Below are 25,724 nucleotides of genomic sequence, written 5' to 3'. Positions count from 1 at the left end.
TGGGAGGCAGTTACTATTGTTATTCCCACTTTGTAGGTGAGAAAACCGAGCTAGAGAGGTCACCCAGCTGGTTAGCGATAGGCTGAGAGGTCACCCAGCTGGTTAGCGATAGGCTGAGAGGTCACCCAGCTGGTTAGCAGTGAGCTGGGATGAACCCAGGAGCCTGACTCCGGAGGGAATGGTCTACATGCTGGCAGCACCCTCTTTCCTCTGACAGATACTAACATGGGGTCAGAGTCCAAGCTGTTCAACACCAGCTGAGTCTTTGTTTCCAAATAGAGGCATGCCAACACTAAACAGTAATAGCTATGATAAGTTATATGAAATAATAACTTGTCACTATTACAATTGTCATTGGGCCCTTCCCAGCAGCCTAGCCCTATGCCAGAGCCTTTGGCAGGCCTTATCTCATTCAATCTCCATTAACAACACTAGAAGCCTGGTACTGTTATTTACCCACTTTAAAATTGTTAACCCTAAGATTCCCATTCTCCACAATGTTCGTGTTTTCATTTTTTGTTTTAACAGTTTTCAGTAATCATTTTATGTTCCCTCATCACAGTCAGGCTCAAAAATGTTAAATAATTGCACATTTTACACCGTACCCAGGTCCCTCTGACTCCATGATTACCAAGGAGCCTTAGGATCTAGGTTGTCTGCTATGCTAATTACAAAATACTCCTAGCATGTGCGTGACTCAGTTCCCCCAACGACCCATAGTTAAGTAAACTTCGTTGTTTTAGGTGTGTTCATTTGTTTGTGGACAAAATAAACCTGAAATTGCTTTTAAATTCATTTTGAAATATTCCCTAGTTCCGTGTTTTCACACATTCACAAAGGCCATACTTCCTCCATTTGCCTGATTCTGAGACTGGGAGAATGTCAACTGACAAAACGGCACTGAAATGGAAAATAATTAATGCCAGGATAATGGTGCAGGGTGGGGATCTCAGTGTTTTAATGAGGGCTCAGGAATCTGATGGAAGATGTTGAAAGTGGAGGGGGAGATGAACATGGCCGTAATTAATTCTGCATATTAGAAAGTGACCTCTTCTGCGTGATCAATACGGCTACCTCATAATCTTTCCTGTCACCTGGAATTCCACTTCTGGGTCTCGGTGATCCTGTTAATAAAAAGATAGTCACCAGTCTGTCATCATCTACTGTGCAACCTTTCCAAAATATTTCTTTTTTAGGATGAAATTAGAAATAACTATTTTGATAATATTTATGAGTATGTGTATTTTACTCTCAAATGTATTTATTCAATGCTTGCTCTGTAATGAGAGTTTTAACTTTCTGTTTTCCTTTCCATTATCCCTGAAAAGAATGGATTATGGAAAAAAGATGAAAGCAGCATAATGCAACAGGGTGTTTGCTAATGTGCTGTTGGAGGTATTAGTAGGACTCGCTGAGGTTTGTGTCTTTTATGAATGCCTTTCAGATGGCAATTACCTAATAGACTTGGAAACCTGTTTATATTCTTGCAGGCATTGAACGTCGTCTTTGAAAAAATCCCAGAAAACGACAGTGCAGATGTCTGTCGGAATATTTCAGTCAATGTTCTTGATTGTGATACTATAGGCCAAGCCAAAGAAAAGATTTTCCAAGCATTCCTCAGCAAAAATGGCTCTCCTTATGGACTTCAGCTGAACGAAATCTGTCTTGGTAAGGCGGCGATGCGGCTGTCCCTGATGACCATCCCTCATACCTCCCCCCACCCCGCCCCCACAGGGTCGGCCTGGGTGTTCCCAGAGGGCATGTCTGGGCCCACGACACTGCTTTGCTCTCCAGAGAGCGTCACAAGTCTTCTTAGGAAGCAGAATCCTTCAAAGATGCTGGTTTTTTAAATATTGCGTTTGTAAATTAGATTCATGAGATTGATAACCCTGAAGACGGAATGGATTCACTTGCATCAGGAAGTACAAAAAGGAGTAAACCCCGTGCCCTCTGTATGTGTTGCATTTCACGTTGGCATTTGATTTGTTTGTTGTGATACCCAGTGTGTCATTAGTGAGTGGCCCAGACTCTGGGTGTTAACGCCAGCACGCTGGAAAGGTCATCTTCCTCTCTGGTAATCGCATCCTGCATTAAGTATACATACCCTCCATCCTCCCCCAACATGAAGCAGCATCTGCTGTGAATTCATTTTCGGGTTCTATTGGTATACTGCAAAGGAGAGCATATGCGTGAGCATGCTAACAGGGCTCCACTTCACTCAAATGTTCATCAACATTATAAGTTGAGCTCCATGCAGCCCTCCCAGGAGACTGTCATGGGATTTTATAGCAGATAATGGGACAGGAAAGAAGAGTAAAATCACAACGGTGACAGCGTAACAAGGTTCATCTCCCCTCCAAGTACAGTCGTAGCCTCCACTAAATGGGCAATTAAAATCATCCCACCCTGCCCTTCAAGTCAAAGCTCCTGCTGCAAGGCCACTGAGAGAAGCCTGGGGGCAGGGTCTGGCACATTTGAGTGAAACCATGTAAATGTGTAGCAACTGCGTGACCTGGCTTTATAGTAGAGCTGCTAAGGCACCTCTCTTCTGTTTCCTTCCCTTGGATAGACTGTTGGGTACTTGAAGACCAGTTCAGCTCACTGGTTAGATACAGGGTCAAAGGGGCAGCCCCAGCCAGGAAACCATGGTGTGACCCATACCCTCCTTGCTCTCTCAGGGGAGCCTCCCTCTCGCAGGGGAGGAGATGGGCACACAGAGGCAAGGACCACAGGAAACCAGCCTGGTGGCCTCAGTCCTGCCATGGCCAAGTCCGTATAGTCTTCCCAGCATGCCTCTGGCCTCCTGATGGAGGAAGGTGGGGAGCAGGACAAGCCAACCAGAAGCTCCTGTGGAGTCTGATAGTAAATGAGACACAGCATACCAGCCATGTCAGCCCTCTGCATGTCAGCTGATCTTCCAAACTGCCTGCAAGGCTGGCCTCGGGAAACCAAGGAAAGCCTTAGAAACCAGCCATAAATTGTACTGCAATCCAATACCAGAAGCAGCTCTGCTCACACCTCTCATGCAGAGGCTCACAAGCTCAGATGCTCAAAGAGGCAGGAAGTACCATACTTAAGGGGTGTGGGCCCGTCTAGGATAAGACAAAATGATGGGGCCTGACTTCTTAGGGAAAAGACATGCTGTCTAAGGGGGCAGGGCCACTTAGCTTCAGCTGAAGCCGGGCCTGTGTTGTCAGTGTTGCCAGATGGTCCCATTTTTTAAAGGGTTTTTCCCTTTTTAAAAAAAAGGGAAAACCAAAGTCCAAATTTCTATGTACAACTCTGATCATTAAATGTTGGTGCTGAATTGACATTAAAATAATAAGAAGTGAAACATGGTGCAGGTTCACAAAAAGAGAAAACACGTCTGTGGGCCACACTCTGACCCTAGGGCACAGCTGGCACCCTCTGTGAAGCAGTCTGAACCCTGTGTTTTGGGATGTTAGCCCGCCAATATCCCTCGCCCAGGGACCTCACAGCACATCTGCTTGTGAACACACAAACCCACGCGTGTGAGCACACTGACTGGCTCTGGGAATTTTCTGAAGAGCTGGCGTTAGGAAGAGTGCCTCTGGGAGGCATTAGTTTGTCTTCGTTTGGCTTTACTTCCAGGCCGAGCCTCAGAGTAAAAGCTTCAGGGAAAAGTGGTCTTAAAAGTCAAGCCCTAAACATAAAACAAAACCGAAACCAAACTCAGGCGACCGGCCTGGCTGATAGGTCTCTGAGCCTTCAAACCAATATTTACCATTTTATTTAAGTATTTATGAAGAATATTTGCAGAAGTGACAGGGTCGCATTTAAAATGTCTCTTTGTAATTTCGAAAGACAACGAAGTGCTCTTTTGTTTGTTTGGTTTTTTTTCCTCCAGAGCTTCAGGTGGGCACCCGGCAGAAGGAGCTCCTGGACATCGACAGCTCCTCCGTGATTCTTGAAGATGGAATCACCAAGCTCAATACCATTGGCCACTACGAGGTAAGAGCAAGACCGAGCCCCCATGTCCCCGTCCTCGTCCCCAGTCCTCACTGCACCCTGCGAATTCTCCAGCACCATGTCAGTCCTCTTAGAAAATTACAGGACTTCCAGCCATTTTCCAGAATAGTTTGCAGACTTTCTCTGGGACCATTTTCCTTAGTTGCTCATTTGGAAGGGCTCGTGAATGACTGTCCTTCATGGTCTACTGGTTCCCCTCGACCTCTCTCTCTGAAAGCTCTGATTTTCATGGGAGCCGACTGCTCTCCATCCTGCAGTTGAGGTGAGAAACCTCCCCTTTACGAGATCCTCTGGCCTCTCAAAGCTTGTTCCTCAGGGAAGCCCTGGAAGAGTTATTGTTGAGCTTGGCACTGGACAAAGCCAATAAAAGTCCTAAGCCTCATGGCTCATCAGTGTTTCCATTAGACCACATCACCTTTTATGTGCGGTCCTTTTTTCGGAAGAATTCCGCATTTCCTGTTTGTAATATCCAGTGATACCTCCTTTGGCTCTTGATCCACCTGAGGGGCACATGTGACCTCGCAGAGATAGTGCTGGAGAAGCCTGCACAGAACAAGGAGAGGAGGCAGGGAAGACTCCGGAACACACTGGGATGGTGGGAGTCATTCAGTAACAGCGTCCAGATATTTGTTGGCTATGTGTTGTGTGCTAAGAGCTGGGGATGCATGCGAGTGGAACACAGCTCTGGTCCCTGAGTTCACGGATCCTGTAGCCCCAGAGAGGGGGTGCAGAAGGGGAGAGGAGACAAGTAATCAGGCAGCCCTAGGGCGGAGTGGTGCTGTGGCTGGGAGCATCTGAGAAGGAAGGCTTCCTGGAGGAAGCTATGAGTAAGCTGAGACCCGAACTTAACCAGGCTGGGGTGGGTGGGGTGCCAGCACGTTCAGCAGGGAAGGGAGAGCATGGGTGTTCTTCCACAAAAGGCCTTTTAGACAGGCTAAAACTTGAGAGGGGCAGGGGTGGCAGTGGAGTGGATGATAACCAACCTTTAGAGCCCTTACTCTGTGCCGAGTGCTGTCCTCAGCATTCCCCTTCATTTCAGCTCATGCTATCTTACAGCAGTTTACTACAAGTAGTAATAGTAGTAGTAGGTACTACTATTAACCCACTTTACAGATGGGTACTCTGTGGCTTGAGGTTTACTAACAGCTAGTCAGTGGCAGAGGCAATATTTGGACCCTGGTAGCTGGGCCCTGTGGTCTGTGGTGTAACCAGTATACACGGCAGCGTCTCAGAAGGGAGGCCAGAGAACTGGGGGGCAGAGATGAGAAGAGGAGGTGTAGATCGTGCAGGCCCAGGCAGCTCCTTCAGGAATTTGAATTTGATCCCAAGAAGAGTGGGAGACTCTTGAGCAGGGGCGATTTGTGTCTCCGGAAATGACAGTGGCTGTTATGTGGAGCATGGCTGTAAGGGTGCATACCTGGAAACAGGGAGACCCATTCGGAACTATCATGAAGAGAATCTCAGGTAAGAGATTGGCTCGCGGTGACGCAGCGGCTCTGGCGATGGAGACAAGTGGATGGCTTCAGAGACGGACAGGAGGTGGACCCCACAGCCCAGCACATGAGACAGAGACTGGGACGAGGGACAGTCAAGATGGTTTTCCACTTTGGGATGGCAGGGCAGATGTGTAGGTGGGAGTGCTTTTCCAGAGATGGAAACAGGAGCAGCAGCTTCCCAGGCTATGTGGACAGCAGGCGCCCCCTGTCTTTCGTGGCTGTAAAGTCCCAAGGAGACATGTCAGCACCGGGAAGGCCCTTGCACCCTGCCAGCCTCCCCTCACCCTGGAAGAAGCTGAGACTATTCCTGGAGCGGAGCTTTCTGGACAATGGCCAGGAACAGACACCACCTCACCCTCAGGCTCTTTGGCTGAGTGGGTTTCAGACCCAGCTTGGACATAGTGGCTTTGGGTGACAGTTGGGTGGGTGCTGCCTGTGCAGCCTTGGCCCGAAGGCAGCACCCAGCAGAGGAAGCTGAGGATTGATCCACAACGTCCTTCTGTGCTCACCCTCCTGCAGCTCAAACCTTCCATCCACGGAATCATCTTGCCAAGAGCTGTCAGTCTTAGCTTTGGAGATGATAAAAATCCCCGGGGAACTCACTGAAAGGATGCACTCCTGTGAGTGGGCCACACTTGGTGAGAGTCGAGGCTGCTGCCCTGCCAGTGGAAGCACTTAGAGAGGAGCTTATCGTGGCATCAGTTTGAAGTTCAGGTCGCAGACAGACCCGCAGCGATCCCCTCTTCTGCCCGTGTCCAGGGAGCCAACTTGTCTCCGCCAGTTTGGAAGGAGCACAGCCCTCCTTTGGTCCCCTTGACTAATGTGCTTGCCTTGCTCAGCTGTGTGGGGACAGCTGGGCCACACTGGCCAGGCTCCTCAGTGTCCCGATGACCATGTGGCATGGGGTGGGCCCCAAAGGAAGGGGGTGTGGCCATTCAGTGCTATCAAGGAAAGGTGGGACGAGCTACTGCAGCAGGGAAAACGACAAACCACCACAGCTGTCTGCAAGGCAAGGGGAAGGTTGTCAGGAGAGAGAGGACATCAGTCTTTACTGGAGACATCCACCGTGCTAGACATCTATCTGCTTAGGGATGATAATGAAATTAATCCTGCCTGTACTCACTTCCCGTGCAGATGATTTATTGGCCTCATACCCTAGCGTTGCCACGTGGTAGTAATAAATGACAAGACTAGGATACACGGGCTTAAAGGATTCTCCTTATGTTTAAAAAGCTAAACCATGAAGCAAAAACAAAAAAAGAAAGCTCGACAGAAACTGGGGGCGGGGGTCACTGGGCCCCATGAAGTCTATACCTGGACCATCTTAAATGCCCTGTTTTTCAAAGGCTGCTTAGAAAAACGTACCCACCACCACCCTCAGCCACCTAAATATGCACTCGGTTTAGCAGCACCCCCGCAGATTCAAAATCTGGAGTAATTTGATAGGGTTGGGCTGAAGCTTGCTTTTGCCCTTTCGTTGAAGAAAAATTTTATCCTGAGCACTTGCATTTCCCTCCAAAGAGACAAGATGCTAATTATCACTCATTCATTTACTAAAGTGCCCTAGTTTGAGTCACTGTAAGTGCTTGAAAGAAAAAACTGTATTTCATTTAAAAATAGGGTCTAACTCAGTTTTAAGTGATTCAGAGTCACCTCCCTCCAATTAGCCCAAATTAGTTAGGCTTTAAAGTTAATCTTTAGTGAAGGCCGGTTCCTCCTACTAGCTAAACAAAGTCTCCACTGCTGCAGTGTGAGCCTGCTTCTTCTCGACTTGCTCTGTCCTCAGGGTGAGTGGACCTGGTCTCCTTGGAATGAGTTACTGTCCATATATTTGAGGAAAGTTTCTAGAGGGGACCTGAGGGCACAGCACGAATACAGCATCTCATGGTCCAGGGTGGCCTCCAGAGCGCCAACCTGCCGGCAGTGCCCTGTCACCTGCAGGATGACATCCTTGCCAACCCTGGGCATTGGCGCGATGGCTTTCCACACTGATCACAACGGTGGATGGTGCCCCGACACTGTTCCCATGTGTTCGCATGACTCATGTTCACAGCCACCATCTGGTGAAGGTGCTTTTATGACCCCTTGTTTCTGTGAGCTGAACACAGAGGAGGGTGAAGTTTTGCCTGAGTCTCACTCTGTCCTGTGCAGACAAGGGAGAACGCCGCCATCTTTACGAACACCTTAAGCCAGAGGCATCTTTCTCCCCTGTGATTAAGTCCTCTCTGTGCGCTTCCATAACTGGCTGTCACCCTGTGTGCTTGACTGGGAACAGGATTGTGCTGTGGTCTGCAGCTGTGTGTGTGTGTGCATAGGGGTGGGGGGTGCTTTCTCTGGGTCCAGGCTGTCTTCCCCTCACCTGCACCCCCGTATGACCTTCTGCTCGACCTTTTGGTGTTATTGCACCCACACCCTGGTGTGGACTGGCTGCAAGCGTTGGGTCCGGCAGGAAGCGTCCTCTGCAGGTTGCACGTCATGCTGCAAGGTCCTGAGGAGCTGAGACATTGAACCACTGTGTTTTTGTTCCGTAGCAGGTGTCTGCTGATGTGGAAGTGGTCACTGCTGATGCCAAGGGTGTCATGCAGCTGACATTTAAAGCTCACAGGAATGTCCCAAAGGGTCTGCTGAGTTAAGTCAGTGGTGCTTGCAGTCAGCTGTGTCATCTGTGACACTAAAATAAAGGGTTTGGACCATCTCTGAAGATTCCTCACAGCGTGAATGACTTCAGATATTTATTTAACAAATGCATGGAGTGCTTCTTATACACCAGGCACTGGCCTAGGAGTTTGTACGAATAGCAACTCCTTCAGGCCTCTTTGTAACCAGTGAGGTAGATACTGTCATTATTCCCATTCTGAGGCACGGGGAGGCTAAGAAACCTGAGCAAAACTCTTCTCACTGATGCCCCAGGGCCGGGAGCAGATGAGAAAGGAATTGCACTGGAGTCGAGGCCCTTCTGTGGGCCGGAAGGATCGTCTTGCCAGAACCCGCTTGCAGCCCGCACTCGTAGCCTCGGAAGTGGCCCGGCTAGAGAGCTGGGGCAGATTTAGGAGAAATCCTGCTAGTTACCATCTCTGACGTCAAATTCAAAAGGGTAACCTACCTACAAATCTTATGATGAAGCTCATGTCTGAGTTTATCAAAATGCTTCCTTATTTCTAATCCTCCTTTAACATCCTTTAAGGCCGCTGTTCCTTGGAGATGATGATAGTTCCCTTAGTTCCCTTCATCAGAAGGGAGCCCCTTCAGGCATCCAGGGGCCCCTGCAGCCCAGCCGCAGCACAAGGGGCGCCTCGGTTCCCAGCTTCACACACACTCTGGAGGCCAAGCTCACCCCCTCGGGCAGGACCAGCTCATGGCGCTAACAGTGCTCAGACAGCGTTTGCACACTGGCCCCGGCCCAGGCCAAGTACACACTGCATTTTCACTCATTTCAGCAATCCGTTAGGGCTCTGTCCTGGCTGTCAGGAACCACGGTGTGATTTCATGTGTCTGTTGAGAATATTCTGAGGAGCCCCGAGCCGCCATTGCTAAAGGACTGAGCAAGGTCATCCCTCTGGCCCTGCGGAAAAAGATTCCTTTTTCATCTGCCTCCAGACTTTGGGTGTCAGTGAGAAAAAGCTAAGGGGAAAGGTGGGGGGAGCAGTATTGATGAGTGGCTGCTGGGACAATGCTAGTTGAATAGAATTCTGTTTTCACATAATACCATTTTAGAAATGAGATCTACCAGTAAGGGCTTCCACGCGGTGATTTGTCTTGATTATCATGTTTTCAGATTTTTTTTCTTTAAGGAAAATGTAAGATTTCAGACCATATTCAATTATGAACACGGTCAGTATTCAAAATTTTGCATAAAATTCTTAGGCAGAAATTCCAGTTTTCCTTCTAGGCTAACCATATGAAATTGTCAATATTTGACCATATGTACCTATAAAAATGGCAGTTTCATAAGGTTAAATATAAGTTCAACCTTCTATTTCTAGAAAGTCCATTTCTATGGAATTATCTTCAACTTCTGCCATAAACATCATATTTTGGCACAAAGAAATCTCACCTTCACTTGCAAATGGTTTAGAGGATACGTAGCCTCCATTTATTTCCAGAGTTACTTTCTGCTGTTGATAGGGGTCCGTTTCTCCCTGTGTGGTCACAACTCCTAATTGTCACGATCTCTGTGCAGCATTCCAGCATGGCCAGCCCGCTGGAAGGGGCATGGCCTTGTTGTCGCCTCAAATCCTCACAGGAGCGCGTGAGACTAGAAGGAATTTAATTGGAAACTGCCGTGTGTACCCGTTCTACTCAGTCCTCTCAGACCCATCCAGTGACATTAATCTTGCTTTGATTTAATTTGGTTTTCATTCCTAAAGTAGGAGCCCAGAGGATGCTCCCTGCCTCACAGGAGCTCGGGAGGATTAATGAGTCACTTTTAGGAAAGCACTTGCAGCTCCTCAGATGGAACAAACAGCACCATTTTTTTTTAACACTTTGGATTCTGTGGCACTTTCCAAAAAAGGCTTTTCTGTCCTTATCTTGGGAGTCGCTGACTTGTGCGAACTAAAAAATGGAAGAAACCTTTTCCCCCACTAACATCTGTAAATAAACTAGTTTTCTGTCTTTACAGTGATGTTGAAGTGTCATGGGGGGGACAGGGGGAAGCGGAAATGTACCAGCCCCAGAGCAGCCATGACCGTTGGAAACACACACACACATACTCAACTCATCCACTAATAAAATGCTTTACACTTTCTCTTGGGAGATGATTTCAGAGTAAAACTTCCTTGGTTCCAGTCCGGCTGTGCCATCTTAGCGCCTGAGCACAGTGCCAGCAGCAGCAGCTGCCAGCTCCTGAGAAGACATTTGAACTTTTGGCAGCGCTTCTTAGCAGAGGGCCCATCACCACGGTGTTTGTGATTATAGAGTAAGGGTGCTCGCTCTCGGCAAAACAAAGCATCTGACAGTAACGGAGTATTGGCTCAACACTCAAGGGGGTCCATGTGGGATTCATTCTTTGACAATTACCCGGAATAAAGCACCCACTTCCTTTTGTAAAAAGATATTTATTGGCTTAGAAACATAGCATATCCAGCTCTTCTTGGGGTGGAATTTTGTAACTATATTCAAACATTCCCAGAAACTCGGTGTTTGAGTATTGCTAAGGGGGTGCTTGCAGAGAGTGTTTACTTTAATTGCATCAAATATGGAAGAGAATTGAAAAATCAGCCAGAAAACAATGAATGGCTCAAGGGGAGAGGAGAGTGTGTTTGTTAATGACAGCAGTCACAGAGCTCAGTAAGAGTTCAGAACCCTCACTGGAGACACTTGGCCGAGGCCTAAAGTCCCCAGCCAACTCCAGGCAGACCCCATTCCCACAAGATGTCCTGAGCTGCGGCATCTGGATGCCTCTGGCCTAAACTTAGCAGCTGGCTGAACCCCACTGGCCGGACAGCTGCGCTCTCTCGGGTCTCTCCAGAGCCTGCTCCGCTCTGTGTTCCGTCCTCTAGGGGTGCAGCCGGAAGACTACGCTTTAATCCTTTCGTGCTTGCCAAGCAGGTTTGTACATGCTGATAATTGACATGCCGCAGGCCAGAAGAGAAATTCTGCTTCTTCTTTTTTTTTTCCAAACTGGGGAAGGCCAGGTCCAAATTAGTATCAGCATTCCGAACAGCCTTAGAGCTTTAGAGTGGAGGGAAAAGCACTTAGCTAACATGCTCAGAAATGACAGGGTTGATCCCCCCTCCATAATCCCAGAATGCAGGTGAGGATTTGTGTATCCCTAATCTGCCTCTTCTTCAAGGACCCTTGGTCTTGTATTTTTGTGGAGCAACCCCTCAGAGCAATTTAATTCTCCGGAGGATGGAGACCTCTACATTTAGCCTCTAGCTCCTCCCCTCAGCCTGCAGGGCACTTCCTCCCCTGCTCAGGTTGGGGGAGGGGTGCACCAGAAGGCCCCTGGCTCTGGCTTCCACAGTCCCAAAGGGCCTCCCTCAGGCGAGGACTCTGGACTTTATTTCCAAGAGGCTACGCTTAGGCCTCGCAACAGTGTGTCGATGTGATAAAAGCGTTTGTTTGTCCAATATGTACATTTTAAATCTGTGGCAATTTTTTAACAGCTCTATTGAGATGAGATTTATGTACCATAAAGATCACCTTTTTAAAATGTACAACTCAATGGTTTTTGGTACCTTTACAGAGTTGTACAGTTATCACAATCTAATTTTAGAACATTTTCATCACCCCCAAAAGAAACCTTGAACTTATTAGCAGTCACTCCTCATTTCTCCGACCCCCACTTCAGGCAACCAGCAGTCTACTTTCTGTCTGTATAAATGTGCCTGTTCTGGACATTTTATATAAATGGGATTGTGGTCTCTTGTGACAGGGTTCTTTCACTGAGCGTAATGTTTCTGAGGTTCATTCCTGTTGTAGCAGGTGTCAATACTTCTTTCCTTTTATTGTGTGGCACTTTTTGTAGTATATTCATACAATGGAGTAATACACAATAATTTTACAAAGACGACTGCTGGTAGCAGCAATAGCATAAACATCACAGACCTTATATTGGCCCTAAGAAGCTAGACACGGACTATATGCTGAATGATTCCAATTATATAAAGTTCAGAAACAGATCAAACTAATCAATGGTGATAGAAGTCAGAAAAATGATTACCTCTGGATGAGGAAGGGGTAGTTATTGACTGGGAAGGCACGATGGGGATATTTCTCAGAACTTGACATAATTTTGTGTCTTGGTGTGCGTGGTGGTTACAAGGTATATACGTGAATGTTCGTTGAGCTTCGTATTAGTGAATGTGACAAATTGCTACTTAAAATTTAAAAGGTTTAATAAAAAAAAGAAGTACATGCAATTCTTATGATTTTACAGGCTTCCTTTTAAAAATATGACATACCTGCCGAGCAGAGAACCAATCATGAGTGTACTGCTGGATGAATTACCACAAAGGTCCTGTAACTAGCACTCAGGTCAAGAGACAGAACATTACGGCCCCTCGGAAGCCCTCCTGGCCCCCCATCACCCTGGCGCCCTTCTCCAGACTTCTAACATCATGGTTTTAGCTGTTGTTGTTTTTCCTTAGCTTCACGTGAATGGATCACACAGGATACATTCCTTGGTGTTGGGCTTCTTTGGCTCAACATTATCACTGTGACATTCATCCATGTGGCACGTGGCAGTCATTTGTTCATGTCCATTGTTTTGTAATATTCTGTTGAATGAACATACTCCAAAGTATTTATTCGCTCTGCGTTGATGGATATTTCGGTTGTTTCCAGTCTGGAAACAAGTTCACTCTCAGAATATGTGCTGACTTCTGTTGGGTCTATACCTACATGTGAGATAGACACCAGCTTTTTCGGCCCATGTTTGAAAACCTGTTTCAGCATTTATTAGTATAGTAGGGACCTCAGAAGATGAAAGTGGCCCAGTGTGTCTTGACCGCTGGGAGGCTGAGGTGTGTCTCAGCACAGCTTAGCCTCCCCTCTTCCAGGGCTGGCCCACCTCCCCTCACCCCCAGCACTCTGCCTCCACCTTCTAGCATCTGCCTCACTGTATCTCTTTGCCTGTCCATCTCCTTCATAGGATCACGAGCTCCTTGAGGGCAGACACAGTGTCTTACTCAGCATTGTAGCTCCACATTCCAGCACAGTGCCCCCCAACATCAGCATTCTTGATACAATTTTATTTAATCAGTGAGAGACTGTAAAACCCAGCCAGCCATCTAATTCCTGGGTGAAGTTGAGAAATCCATTAAATTTTGAAAACTCACATTTTTTTTTATCTTTGCTTTCAGATATCGAATGGATCCACTATAAAAGTCTTTAAGAAGATAGCAAATTTTACTTCAGGTAACCAATATAATGTTGACCTTTTGTTCTCACCCAGCTTTATAAAGTATTGCCTTTTGCCTCTCTCAGATGTATTGTCACAAAGGTGAGATTGAGCTGTTGCTATGTAATTCTCTGAAAGCAGAGAAGAACCACTTCAATCTGCTTCTAGTCCTACAACGCGAGCCCTGCAAGAAGGACGGGAAACCGTGAACAGTGGTTAGTCCAGATCTCCCAGCTTCTTACCAGCCTTAACTCAGGGCCGGATCTCAGCCTTTGAAACTCTTTTCCAACTCCTCAGTCGGATGGGGCCAACAGAGGAGAGTCCTGGCTAAGTGAGGGAAGCTTGCAGATTACCACACAGTCCTGCAAATGCGGAACAAATAGGAGAGTCCACGTAGAAAGCCCAAATCTCCTAGTGATAGCATTTGCAAAATTCCCAGAGAGTGGAGGAGACAAACTGAAGAGGGAGCTTTTATGGGAAAGTCAATAAGCCAGTCTCTAATCTCTCTTCTGCCTCCCTGATAAGGGTAAGAAAATACTGTGGCAGTGCCTTGAGAAAATCCCTGGGTCCAGTTCCAGGATTGTCTGCAGAGGAATAACACCCCAGCCAAGACAATCAGTCCTCAGCCCTTAAAAAGGTTCTGGGTCCTTCTCTCACACACAGACAGTGGGGGATGGGGCTTCCTGATTCCTGGATTCAGAATGAGGAGCCTGTAGGTCCCAACTCCTGGTCAGTACGCAGGAAATGCAGGGCTCCCCATTAAATAGACAAGATAATTTAATAGGTAGTAGAACACCCGTTAGGCCATGCTCCACCCCCCATCGTCCATCATTACGTCAGGCTCGAGTGAGAGACACCATCTTGCAAAGGGTGGCTGTCTTCTGGTACAGGGGCATTGCTGTCCTTGGGTTGGAAAAAGCAGAAGAGCTGTGTGTTTTAGGTTTCAAAGATTGAGCCTTTTGCTATTTAGGGGTCTTGTGTTTGCATCTCTTCATGGGACCTCTAGGCGGACCACACCTCTGCCTCCTTTCTGCCCAATCCAGCTGAGAGCCATCATTGTGATCACTGTCCTGCAGTGGTCCTCCAAACCCCTGCCCCTCTGTCCTTTCATCACCCGCTCTGTCAAAATCCCAGCCCTGGATGAACCCAGCTCCTCCCCTTCCTGGACCTCCAGCAGGGCAGCCAAGAGGAGAAAGTGACTCACAGCACAGCTGGAGTCACTCGAAGTTCACAGTGGCCAGGTTGGCCAGGGTGCTCAGCGCAGCCTACTCCCGCCGTTTCCGGAGGCAATGCATGCTGTGTGCCCTTAAGCCTCCGCTCTGTCCTCAGAGCTCGGACCTACACAGCTCTCCTGACAGGCAGCAGATGGCTTTATCCTATTCTTCAGAGGAAACACACATCAGAGCTCCCTCAGCATCCAGCACCAAGCCTCCCACCAGACCCGCTTCCTTGCTTCCCCCAGCATTCAAAGGCTGTCTGTCCTTCCATTCCAGGCCCTTCTCTCACCCGGGCTTTGGATCCCACCATCTTTCCCGACTTTCTGAGCATTTTTAAACCCCCATAATCTCTTCTGTCACCTGCACTTTCTCCCCCGCTTCCACTGTATGTTTTTCCATGAACATTTCAAGATGTTCTGGTCTCTCTCCAAAACAAAACACCAAGTGCCTTAATCCTTCTTTCCCCTCCATTCACCACTTTTCTTTCTTCCAAGACTGTCCCGCCTCCCTGCTACTCTACTTGCTCTGAGCTCCACCTCACTGCCCTTCTTTCAGGTCCTAGAAGGGGTCAGTTTCCTTCCCACCTTAGGACCTTTGAGCCTGTTGCCCCTCCTCCGTTTGCTTGGCTAACTCTATCCCTTCATCTCCGTTCAGCTGCAGCATCCCTTCCTCAGAGAAACCTCCCAGACTATAGGTCAGTCCCTTGTTAGATACTTTCATAGCATATAATTCTTCACAACCCTCGGCACAGTTGTAATCAAATAATTGTGTAATTAGTAGTATGAATTAGTGGTATGAAATTCTCGGACGTCTTACTCACGGCCGTCTGCCCCTGGCACACACAGTAGGTGCTCCAGGTATATTTGTCGGTGAGCAGCAAGTGGTCTGTCAACCTATTTTAACACTTCCAGGCCAGGGCACCTGCTTCCCCTCCAGCCCCTGGCCCATCCTATCTTCACACTGTTCTTAAGCTCTAACGACTCAGCGGGGGAGCGTAGCTAGGAAGAGCTGAAGTAGATGAGCTCAAATAACGTCCTTATAGCACAAATGGGGCATTTTATCAGAAGGCCAATTAGCCTGTGGTTGTGTTTTTAATGCGCTGTGTTCTCTCCCTCTCTCTGGCGTTCAGATGTGGAATACTCAGATGACCACTGCCATTTGGTGAGTCGGCCTTTCCTGGGCTGGTGCTGGATCTGGTGCCTGGAGCGTGACCAGTCTCCATGGGTAATGCTTCTGCTCTGTCTTCCTTCAGATTCTACCAGATTCAGAAGCGTTCCAAGATGTGCAAGGAAAGAGACATCGAGGGAAGCACAAGTTCAAAGTAAAAGAAATGTATCTGACGAAGCTGCTGTCGACCAAGGTACACTTACAGTTCTGGGAGCGCTTTTATGGCTACCTGGGGGGTGTCGGATGTGTTTGACTTAATCTCCACTGGAGTATGAAAATGTTACAAATCCCTTGTGCCTTCTAGCAAAGCAAAATGAAAGTTTGAATTGTAAACACTTCCTCCCCCCTTTTTTTTATATAAACTGCAAAGATAACAGCACTGTACAAATTTGCACTGTAACCTCTTCAATCAGGGATTTAATGTTGTTCCCAGTCCCTTTACCTGCCATTTCACTGTTGTTCTTTGGGTTGACAGCATAATTATTCCTTCTTGTTTGTCATTACGGATGAGCAATACAATTCCCTCTTTGAATTGCAAATAAAACGAAGGGGCGTTGGGGGGCGAGGTTAGTGACTATAAACCCAGTAAATCTTACTGATTTTTTTTTTCATTTTAAAGTTCAGAATTCTGTTGACATATAAGTGTTTGGTGTGAAAGTCAGTGGAAAACCAAATCGGGGCAAATTTTCCTTTACCTGGCTTTCAGTGGGATTAATACAAGTCTGGTGATCCTTTTCCCTGAAATGACTAGCAGTATAGATGCTGTTACTACACCTGGCCTAGCTTCTTCGGGCATGCTTCTTCAGATTATGGCAGGGTGTCTGCTGAGAGCTTTGTAGATTTGTTTAGTGGGTAGAGGACAGCCAGAGCCTCTTGATTTTCTCTCCTCTCCCACAGAGCTCTGCCTGTTTCATTCTTATAAAACACTCAAATGCTCTGAAAGTACACAATAAAACCCTAGGATGGAAATATATGCAACAGGAAAATTCTGGGAACCGAGCAACATCACTTGAGTTTTTTCAGGCTGAACATAACTAATAAAAGCCAAACATCCGTGGCTTCTTGGTGTATGTGTATAGCCCTCCAACTGACATCTCAACTGCTGGAGATTTCTAAGCAATCCTCCCTATAGACTAAACAATGTTTTAGCAAGAAGGTCCTCAACCAAATCCAAATCTGGGCCTGGATTTTCAGGACCATGGTCCCATACTGTCAGTGATGGCCTCATTGAACAATTGTACATATTTTCTCTTCAACTTGTTTTTCTCTGTTTTGCAAATCATTTTCTCTGAACTTGGATTTCATTTTCCATCATGTTTTCAAAACCACTACCCTATTGGTTTTAATGTCCCAAGTCTGATGTTCTGTCTTTCAGGTGGCAATTCACTCTGTGCTTGAAAAACTTTTTAGAAGCATTTGGAGTTTACCCAACAGCAGAGCTCCCTTTGCTATAAAATATTTCTTTGACTTTTTGGACGCCCAGGCGGAAAACAAAAAAATCACCGATCCTGATGTCGTACATATTTGGAAAACAAACAGGTGAGAAAAAACAGAAGGTGATTACTCTGGTTTCAAGAATCTGGGGCAGAATCTTAACTAAAAGGAGGCATGGATAGTCACAGAAGGATCCATGTATCCCTACACCAGCATCTTCTGCCTTGGTAAGCGGTCATGTCAAAGCAGTTACTATTTTAAACAATAAATGAAACCATTCCTATGCTGAGAATCCTAGTCTTTAGAATAAAACAAACAAAGATATTATCTTTAATGCATGAAAAAGTCTTCGTTTGGAATGTGAAAACAAGTTTAGCTTGACCAGCAAAAGATGAAAAATTAATATTTTGTGATTTGATCATATAGTTTTCCATTAGAGAAGACTCTGATTTGTTCTTCAGAGAATTAATCACTTTGCAATTTCCAAGCCGTCTATACCGATTCTGTATAGAAATCTCTGCTTTTATTTGCTTGAATGGGGTACTCAGATACCATGAGAATTAGGCAAAGGATTGTGTTTTGTTCCATTTTTTAACGTTTTATCTTGAGCGGAGGCAAGGCATCCAAATGCATTCTAAATTCTCCTCAGTAAAGAAACCTACCTCCTTACCTCTATTTGAAATACTTTGCGTGTGAGTGAGTAAGACTCAGGGTTCTGACGCAGCACAACTCCTCTGTGCGAACTGATGCTCTCCAGGCAGTACGGTTAGCCAGACCATTTCAAATAAGAATTCAAAGCTGACATTCCAGAGCTGTAAGTCTGATCTCCTCCATGTAATCCAGGTCTATCCCAGCTCCACTTCCTGTGTGCCAGCCGTGTTCTGGGCCCTACCAGTCCCACACCAAGCTCCGGTGCTGCAGGCTGCCATTTCATGGTGACACCGGTGACACCTGGGCAGGGGCAGCAGCCAGCACAGCAGGGCTATTGCGAGGGCTTGCAGCCATATGATGGAGGTGACTGGCTAGGCCAGAGCTGCGAAGTAGCTAATGAAAGGGCTTTAAATGATTCCCAGGTTCCTATGCAAATATTTATTCGAGTACCTACTATGTGCTGACTACTATTAGCTGCTGGAGATAAAGAACTAAACAGACAAAAACCTGTGTTCTCACAGAGCTTGCATTCTGATAGGTGGAGACAGACAATAAATAAAGTAGGCAAATTGCAGTATATTAGAAGCTGCTTGGTACAGTGGACCAAGTGGGAAACGGGGATGGAGAGTGGCAGGACAGGGTGGTCAAGAGGCCTCACAGTGATGACGACATCTGAGCCAGGTCTTGAAAGAAGTGGGAGCATAAACCCTGAGCCTGTCTGGGGCAGGGCGGTTTCAGGAGGACAGACAAGCAGCAAAGCCCGGAGGTGCCGGCAGGCCGCCTGCAGGAGCAGCAGGGTGGCCAGGGGACAGAATTAGGGAGTGAAGAGCAGGAGGTGAGGGCCCAGGCCCAGATCACGCGGGGCTTTGTCCGGAGGAGGACGGAGAGCGGGTTTGGGCAGTGGAGAGACAGGACCTGACCCTGTGAAGAGGGTTGCTGGGAGTTGGGAGGGAATTAACTGTCCAGAGCTGGGGGTGGTAATCCAGGTGAGAGGATGGTGGCTGAGGTCAGGGTGCAGCACTAAAGCAGGTAAGAAGAGGTCAGGTTCTGGGGATATGAGGGGATGTTCTCACTGGTAATCATCCTCTAGTATAATCTAGAACCATCTGGAGAAAAGTTTCGTCTTGTCAGTGGTCCCTTTCAGACTTTTCCTCCTCTTGTGCTCCCCTTTCAGTGGCTGTCAGTTTAACCCTTTCTTGTTCTCCCTGAGCGATACTGCCATCTGCCTCTTGGGGTGGTTGGCAAAGCAGACTGGTGTGCCTCCATAGCAAGGACAAACAGAGCCGTGTGTGTACAAACTGTGATAAACAGAGCATCCGCTTCATGTGAATGGCTGTATTTGAAAAGAGACCTCTCTCTCTCTCTCTCTCTCTCTCTCTCTCTCTCTCTCTCTCTCTCTCTCTCCCCCTCCCTCTCTCTGTCTCTCCCCACAGCCTTCCTCTTCGCTTCTGGGTAAACATCCTGAAGAATCCTCAGTTTGTCTTTGACATTAAGAAGACACCACACATAGATGGCTGTTTATCAGTGATTGCCCAGGCGTTCATGGACGCTTTTTCTCTCACGGAGCAGCAACTCGGGAAGGTAAGGCCCAGCTCCAGTACTTGTTGTATGAGTCTGAAGGACTCTTTCTTGTAAACATTCAAATAATAAACAATTGGCCTAAATCACACCAGCTGAAAAGAGTCAGTGATACCACTGAAAGTTTGCTTTTCTTTAAAATCTCATTTGTATTTTAATGTTTTTTTAAATGAAAACCAAAATAGCAGGTTATTATCCCAACCCTACTGCAGAACTCTTTACCACAACGTACCGTGTTTCCCCGAAAATAAGACCTAGCCGGACAATCAGCTCTACTGCGTCTTTTGGAGCAAAAATTAATATAAGACCCGGTATTATATTATATTATACTAATTATATTATATTAATTATATTGCATTATATTACATTAAATTACATTATATTATAAAGACCTGGTCTTATATTACAGTAAAATAAGACTAGGCCTTATATTAGTTTTTGCTCCAAAAGACGCATTAGAGCTGATGGTCCGGCTAGGTCTTATTTTCAGGAAAACACGGTATAAAACATTCTGTAGACATTAATAAACTCTAAATCCAAAGCATGAAATTACTGACATTGGCCTAAATTAATTCCATCTGAATACATCTAAAAAAGTCTATTTGATTAGAACAAACTGTTTATGGGGAAATTCTTCCCCATAAACAATTTGTTAGTCAGTTTATAATCAAAACATCAATATTATTTTTACTATGTTTTCCTTTGCTGAGCAAAAGCCTTAAGAAAGGAAAGGAAGACAAAAATACAGAGCAAACTTTGAAAGAGATGTTTTGGTCCTAGTCAAGCACTCCAAACTACATTAAGCTGAGCATTATCTGTAACTAATGGATTCCAGAAAATCTTTTAAAGCTGAGCAGTGGCTCTCGTGTAGAAGGATTTAAGGGTGCCTGGGATGAAGTGTGATCGATGTTTCCTTGGTACTTCAGGCTCCTCGTCTACATCTAGTCACCATCACCACTATTTCTGCGAAACAACCTGTTTTTACTGTTGTCTTCAAGCATTGACTAGTCTCTCAAGGCAGATTCCTCAGCGTTATCTTCAACTCCTTCTTCCTCCCTCAGCGAGGAAGACGTTCCTTCCCGCAGCCTCTGTCCCTAATTGGTTGCCACTCACTTCTGTCTCTAAAGCATCTCTGTCCCTTTCTTCCCATCTTTCTGCCCTATCCCTTCATCCCCTCTGCACTGGGAGAACTGCCTCCTACCTGGTGTCCTGGTCCTGACGTCCATCTCATCTCCCCCACTTTTCCTTTTCACTGTGTCTCAGGTTATCTTTCTGAAACATTAATCTTGTCAGTCTCCTGCTTAAAAATGGTAACTATTTCCCATTTTACCTACCACGGTCCTTCCTGAAGGGCTTCAGGTCTCTTCTCTGGCCTCATTGTTTCCTTGCACACTCCATATACCTCCTATGCTACAGCTTTTACTCTGCCCAGACTTACTATGAACTTGTTTTCACATCCCTTTTTGCCTGTCTCATAAGCCTATCTAGTAAAATCGTACTATTCATTAATTCGCTCACAAACATTTCATTCATTCAACATAATTTTCTAATGCGTACTAGAAACTGGAGGAGACTCAGATCAGCTTAAATATATATATACCTACCGTGTTTCCCCGAAAATAAGACCTAGCCGGACCATCAGCTCTAATGCGTCTTTTGGAGCAAAAATTAATATAAGGCCCGGTATATATTATATTATTGTATTATATTATATTATATTATATTATATTATATTATATTATATTATATTATAATTACATTATTATGATATAGACCCGGTCTTATATTATAGTAACATAAGACTCGGTCTTATATTAATTTTTGCTCCAAAAAACGCATTAGAGCTGATGGTCCGGCTAGGTCTTATTTTCGGGGAAACACGGTAGTTTGTGAACTGCCACCTGATGTAGTTCCCACAGCACTTTCCTCATTTGACCAATAAAGTTCCTCTTAGCACCCAACACACTGAAAGACACTTACATGTTTATTTATTCAAAGTAAAAAATAGCTGTTTATCAATTACTATGTACTTGGTATATTTCAGTTAATCCCCACAAGAACCACATGGAGTAGTAATGTTACTCTCATTTTATAGGGGGGGAAATTGATGTTCTGAGGTTACAAGTCTTGCCTCAGATCAGTTATTATGATCCCTGATTTGTCCAGTTTTACAGTCCTTTTCTTTACTCTCCACCCTGTTATTAATTATTGTGTAAGTTTGTCTTCCCAACTAGATTGTAAGCTTCTTGAGGGCAGGTACTGGTCTTTTACACTCGATGCCTGCCCAGTGCCTGGCTAAATACACCTGTATTGAATGAACGACTGCATGATTTGTGGGCTCTACTTAAACTTGACAAGTGAAAAAAATCTCATTCTAGGCGTCCTTCAGAGTGATTCAAGCTCTGATGAGGCCATTCAAACCATCGATACATTTTAAAATGTACTGGGACATTTTAGCCCTCTTACCGATTAACTCACCTATCTTCCCTGAGTAGAATTTAAAATTTTTTGTGAAAAAAAATGACTTTTAAAATAAAACCTTCATTTATTCTTTAATATTACCACTGTTACAATTATATAAAGACATTCAAACTGTCAAGGACCTGTTGCAAAATCAAACCTCGATCCACCAATAGTAATGACCATGGGTTTTCCTGGGGACCCTTGAAGATCTTTATAATAAAATAAAAAGGACAAGCAGAAAAACCTGCCACTGCCAATTACTTTCCACTTTCATGGTTATATAAAAGGCTCAATCAGATCTACAATTAATCTTTTATAAATGCCAGAATTCACGGGTGGGTGAGGATGAGAGCAAATGTTTTAATTCAGGCTTTTTACAACCATTAGTAATGAACCATGATTGAGATAAGTTCCATTGTTACAGTAACTCAAAATCTTGCAAAAATAATAATTTTAGTTCTTTTATGAGAGGAAGGCAGAATATATTAGCATTTCATCTGCCTGAAAATAACAGTGACTCACCGGAACTATCTGGATAGCAGTCAGTCATTCAGTCAACAACATTTCTGAAGGCTGACTGCATGGAGCCTTGTTCCAGAGGGTGACAGTAAGTAGTGGTGGAGAGCCACCTACACTGGTGCTGTTATAAATTCGCCGTGGTTTCTTACTCTTTTGATGGTGGTTGTTTTTTTGTGTGTTTTTTTCAGGAAGCACCAACGAATAAACTTCTCTATGCCAAGGATATCCCAACGTACAAAGAGGAAGTAAAATCTTATTACAAAGCAATCAGGGATTTGCCTCCATTGTCATCTTCAGAAATGGAAGAATTCTTAACTCAGGAATCTAAGGTATTGTTGGAAAGTAGAAGTCAGATATAAAAAAACATAAAAGTTATTTCAGAATCTCTCAACAAGATTTTCTTTTTTAAAGAAACATGAAAATGAATTTAATGAAGAAGTGGCCTTGACAGAAATCTACAAATACATCGTAAAATATTTTGATGAGGTAAGATTTCAAATAACATTTTAAAACACTGATAGGAGTCAGTCACCAGGACTTGGTTATAAAGCATTCTGTGGGTGTCAGTGCAGCTCTGGCGTCCCTGAGGGGCCAGAAAAGGGAGGCCGGGGAGCCTTGTGCCCGGGAGCCTTGTGCCGGGGAGCCTGGCAGCCAGCCAGACCCTGCACCTGGCGGGCTGCTGCCTTTGGATCAGCCTGCATTTACCTTGAGTTAATGGAGCCCACAACCACCTTGACTCAGGTTAACTGTGATGAGTAAGTAGTGGTCCTATCAAATGGGGCCAGCTTATGCTTGATTGTAACTTGCTAAAATGAAAGCTAAGCTTGTTAAATCACCTAGATTCTGTATTCAATAGTTATATGAAAGTATGACATTTTTCTAACTTAAGCAACTATTTCAATAAACCATTCTCCTTAATAATTAATTCTCCTTAATCTGGATTTTGTTTTCTTTGGGAATTCACACAGACAGTCATCAGATGCATTGTTTCCAAATATATGTTAATTCCCCCTTCCCTGATTCCCCCCACTCAGTCATGCTGGGACAGGCTATCCATGTCAATGGTGAGAATAGCTCACCAATTCCATTTGCTACTTGAAGATCAAGTGAAGAGCTAAGGTAGGGTAGAGGCAATGAGTTCCTTAAACATGATAAGCATCCCTCTTTCCAGGGGTCAGGGGTTAGAAGGGAAGCACTGGGGAGGGCAGTGGCAAGGAGGGGAGAGGTGGGGCGGGGAGGACACACTGCCCAGGATGGGAAGGGAGGGGAGGGGAGGGGAGGAGAATACTGGAATCTGACCAGGATGCCCCTGCCTGCTGCATTTAAGAAGAAATACTTGCCTGCATGTTGGCTGCCCAGGAATGCTTGCTGTGCTTGGAATGGCTGTGACATAGTGCACAAAACAGGGCCTTGGAAGTCTGGCCCCATGTTGTAAGCAACTAGTTGGTATTTCTTGCAAGCTTCTATTTTAAGCCAAAGTGTTGTTGATCCTGTGATAATGACTTAGCAAAACAACTTGCAAAGTGAGTATGTAAATGATAGAAGAATATGTTGGCATCTGCTTCATACAGATTTTACCACAGCATCAGGAATGTAAAAAAAAAATAAAAAAATTGTAATGTTAAAACCACAATATCTAAAATAACTATTCTAATTGTCAACAGATCCTAAATAAACTAGAAAGAGATCGAGGGCTGGAAGAAGCTCAGAAACAACTCTTGCATGTAAAAGTCTTATTTGATGAAAAGAAGAAATGCAAGTGGATGTAATAACTCTGGGGCCTGGCTTACTCTGGCAGTTCTTCAGACGACTTGGGAGCAAAATGGCTGCTTGAGCTACTGTCGTTCATTTTTTAAGTTTGCACATAGGTTCCACTTTGAGCACTGTCTTTTTAAGAGACCCAGGCACATGCACAGCTTTCAGAAAGCATACCAACTACAGTGCCTGTGTGTGTGCTGTGGGAAGCCTTCTGTGAATAGAGCTGAAGTGGTCGTTGCCAGCAGCCGCCTTGTTTACAGAGAACACAGGGCCAGTAAGCAAGTGTCAGTCCTACCACTACAGTCGCCACTGAAGCACAATGATGTAAGTGGTTTTGTTTGCAAACTACAGCTATGTAGCACTTGTGACTACACTGCACCTCTGCAGAGAAGGAACACTGCCAATGAGCAAAACAAAATGTGAAATGAGTCATTTGGAAACAAGGTGGAGGTGTTAGGGCAACCTCGAGGATTTGCAGTATTGAAACTTTTCCCCAGTTCTTGGAAAAGCTGACCACAGAAATTGGTAGTAGATACTTAGCATTTGTGAGTGTGAGTGTGTGTGTGTGTTTTTTTAAACCAAAAACTAACAGTGTTGCAACATTGTTGAAAGGGCTGGTGTTTTTCAGTGGTCACCAACTGCATTCCATCCTGCTCACCTCCATTTCACTAAGGAGCTCTAAAGCAAGGAGCGTGAGTAGGCTTTATTTAAATGCACAGCGTTTTATCTAGACACTTTGTATTAAGGTATGTTCCCTTGCTTTCACTTTATTTTTTCATACTAAATGTATTTGATAGCAGGTATGTTGGCTACTGTTTAAAAAAATCATTAGTTTATTTCTGTCTAAAAACTTTGATCAGGTCTGTGGAAGAGTAAATGACTCCCCTAATCCTACATTTCTATACTAGTGTCTCCTTGCTTTAGATTTCTGGTGAACCCTGTGGTTATAAATACTTGTGTGTGATTTAAAAAAAAAAAAAGATACATTTTACATTTCATGAAATTGCTGTTCACACTGGAGTATTATATATGAATATATATATATATATATATATATTTGCGGCCCAAGGCCTGAAATATATTAGTATAAAACTTGGTATCTTAGTCTTACTATGTACTTTTTGGAAGTATTCCTCACAAGAGAATTAAAAATACTCATTTTATTCATGCCTTTCTTTTTAAAGCATTCTCTATCCTGTTACACTGGTCTTTTTATTACCAATTTTTTATTCCTGAATTTTTGCTGCTCATGACCAATTTTAATACCACTGTGTTTTCCTTCTAGTAAGTCAGAAGTGAAGAGTGTAATTGGCAACTCTCAAACTTTCCTTACGTGGCACCTTGTACCCTAGGCGCTCCAAATCCAGACTTAGTAAAGCAGTCTTTTCAAGTAGCAAATAAAGCATGGGTCACACATTCCTTAAAATCATTTACCAACACTGTATGGATTATCAGGATTTCCATGTGAATCTGTCTTAGAGAAATGCAATTTGTTTTGCTCCTCAATAGCTGGTAAAAAGTGAGAGGTGACACCTCAGCAAACGATCAGAGAACACAAGCAGTGACTGTCCTGACAGGCACCTTCCCAACCCCTCGCTTTTGACC

The 25,724-nt window shown here is 45.1% G+C and overlaps 1 protein-coding gene across 3 annotated transcripts in view; it reads left to right on the top strand.

The window, feature by feature from the left end:
- Positions 1-25,099, top strand: part of PLXNC1 (plexin C1) — a 140,871-nt gene extending 115,772 nt beyond the window's left edge. For 2 of the 3 annotated variants that reach the window (XM_019710302.2, XM_074325267.1), the window contains 10 exons: positions 1,491-1,668; positions 3,869-3,972; positions 13,295-13,349; positions 15,679-15,710; positions 15,802-15,909; positions 17,092-17,255; positions 19,235-19,382; positions 22,550-22,690; positions 22,773-22,847; positions 24,026-25,099. In XM_019710302.2, the coding sequence (XP_019565861.2) occupies positions 1,491-1,668; positions 3,869-3,972; positions 13,295-13,349; positions 15,679-15,710; positions 15,802-15,909; positions 17,092-17,255; positions 19,235-19,382; positions 22,550-22,690; positions 22,773-22,847; positions 24,026-24,130 (1,110 nt within the window). In that variant the 3' untranslated portion in view covers positions 24,131-25,099. Of the gene's footprint in view, positions 1-1,490; positions 1,669-3,868; positions 3,973-13,294; positions 13,350-15,678; positions 15,711-15,801; positions 15,910-17,091; positions 17,256-19,234; positions 19,383-22,549; positions 22,691-22,772; positions 22,848-23,395; positions 23,481-24,025 lie in introns of all 3 variants that reach the window. The other variant, XM_074325266.1, reaches the window with a different exon arrangement.
- Positions 25,100-25,724: the final 625 nt, after the last annotated feature.

This window comes from Rhinolophus sinicus, linkage group LG02 (assembly GCF_036562045.2).
Source record: "Rhinolophus sinicus isolate RSC01 linkage group LG02, ASM3656204v1, whole genome shotgun sequence".
Classification (NCBI taxonomy): domain Eukaryota; kingdom Metazoa; phylum Chordata; class Mammalia; order Chiroptera; family Rhinolophidae; genus Rhinolophus; species Rhinolophus sinicus.
This window is presented reverse-complemented; position numbering and strand designations above follow the sequence as displayed.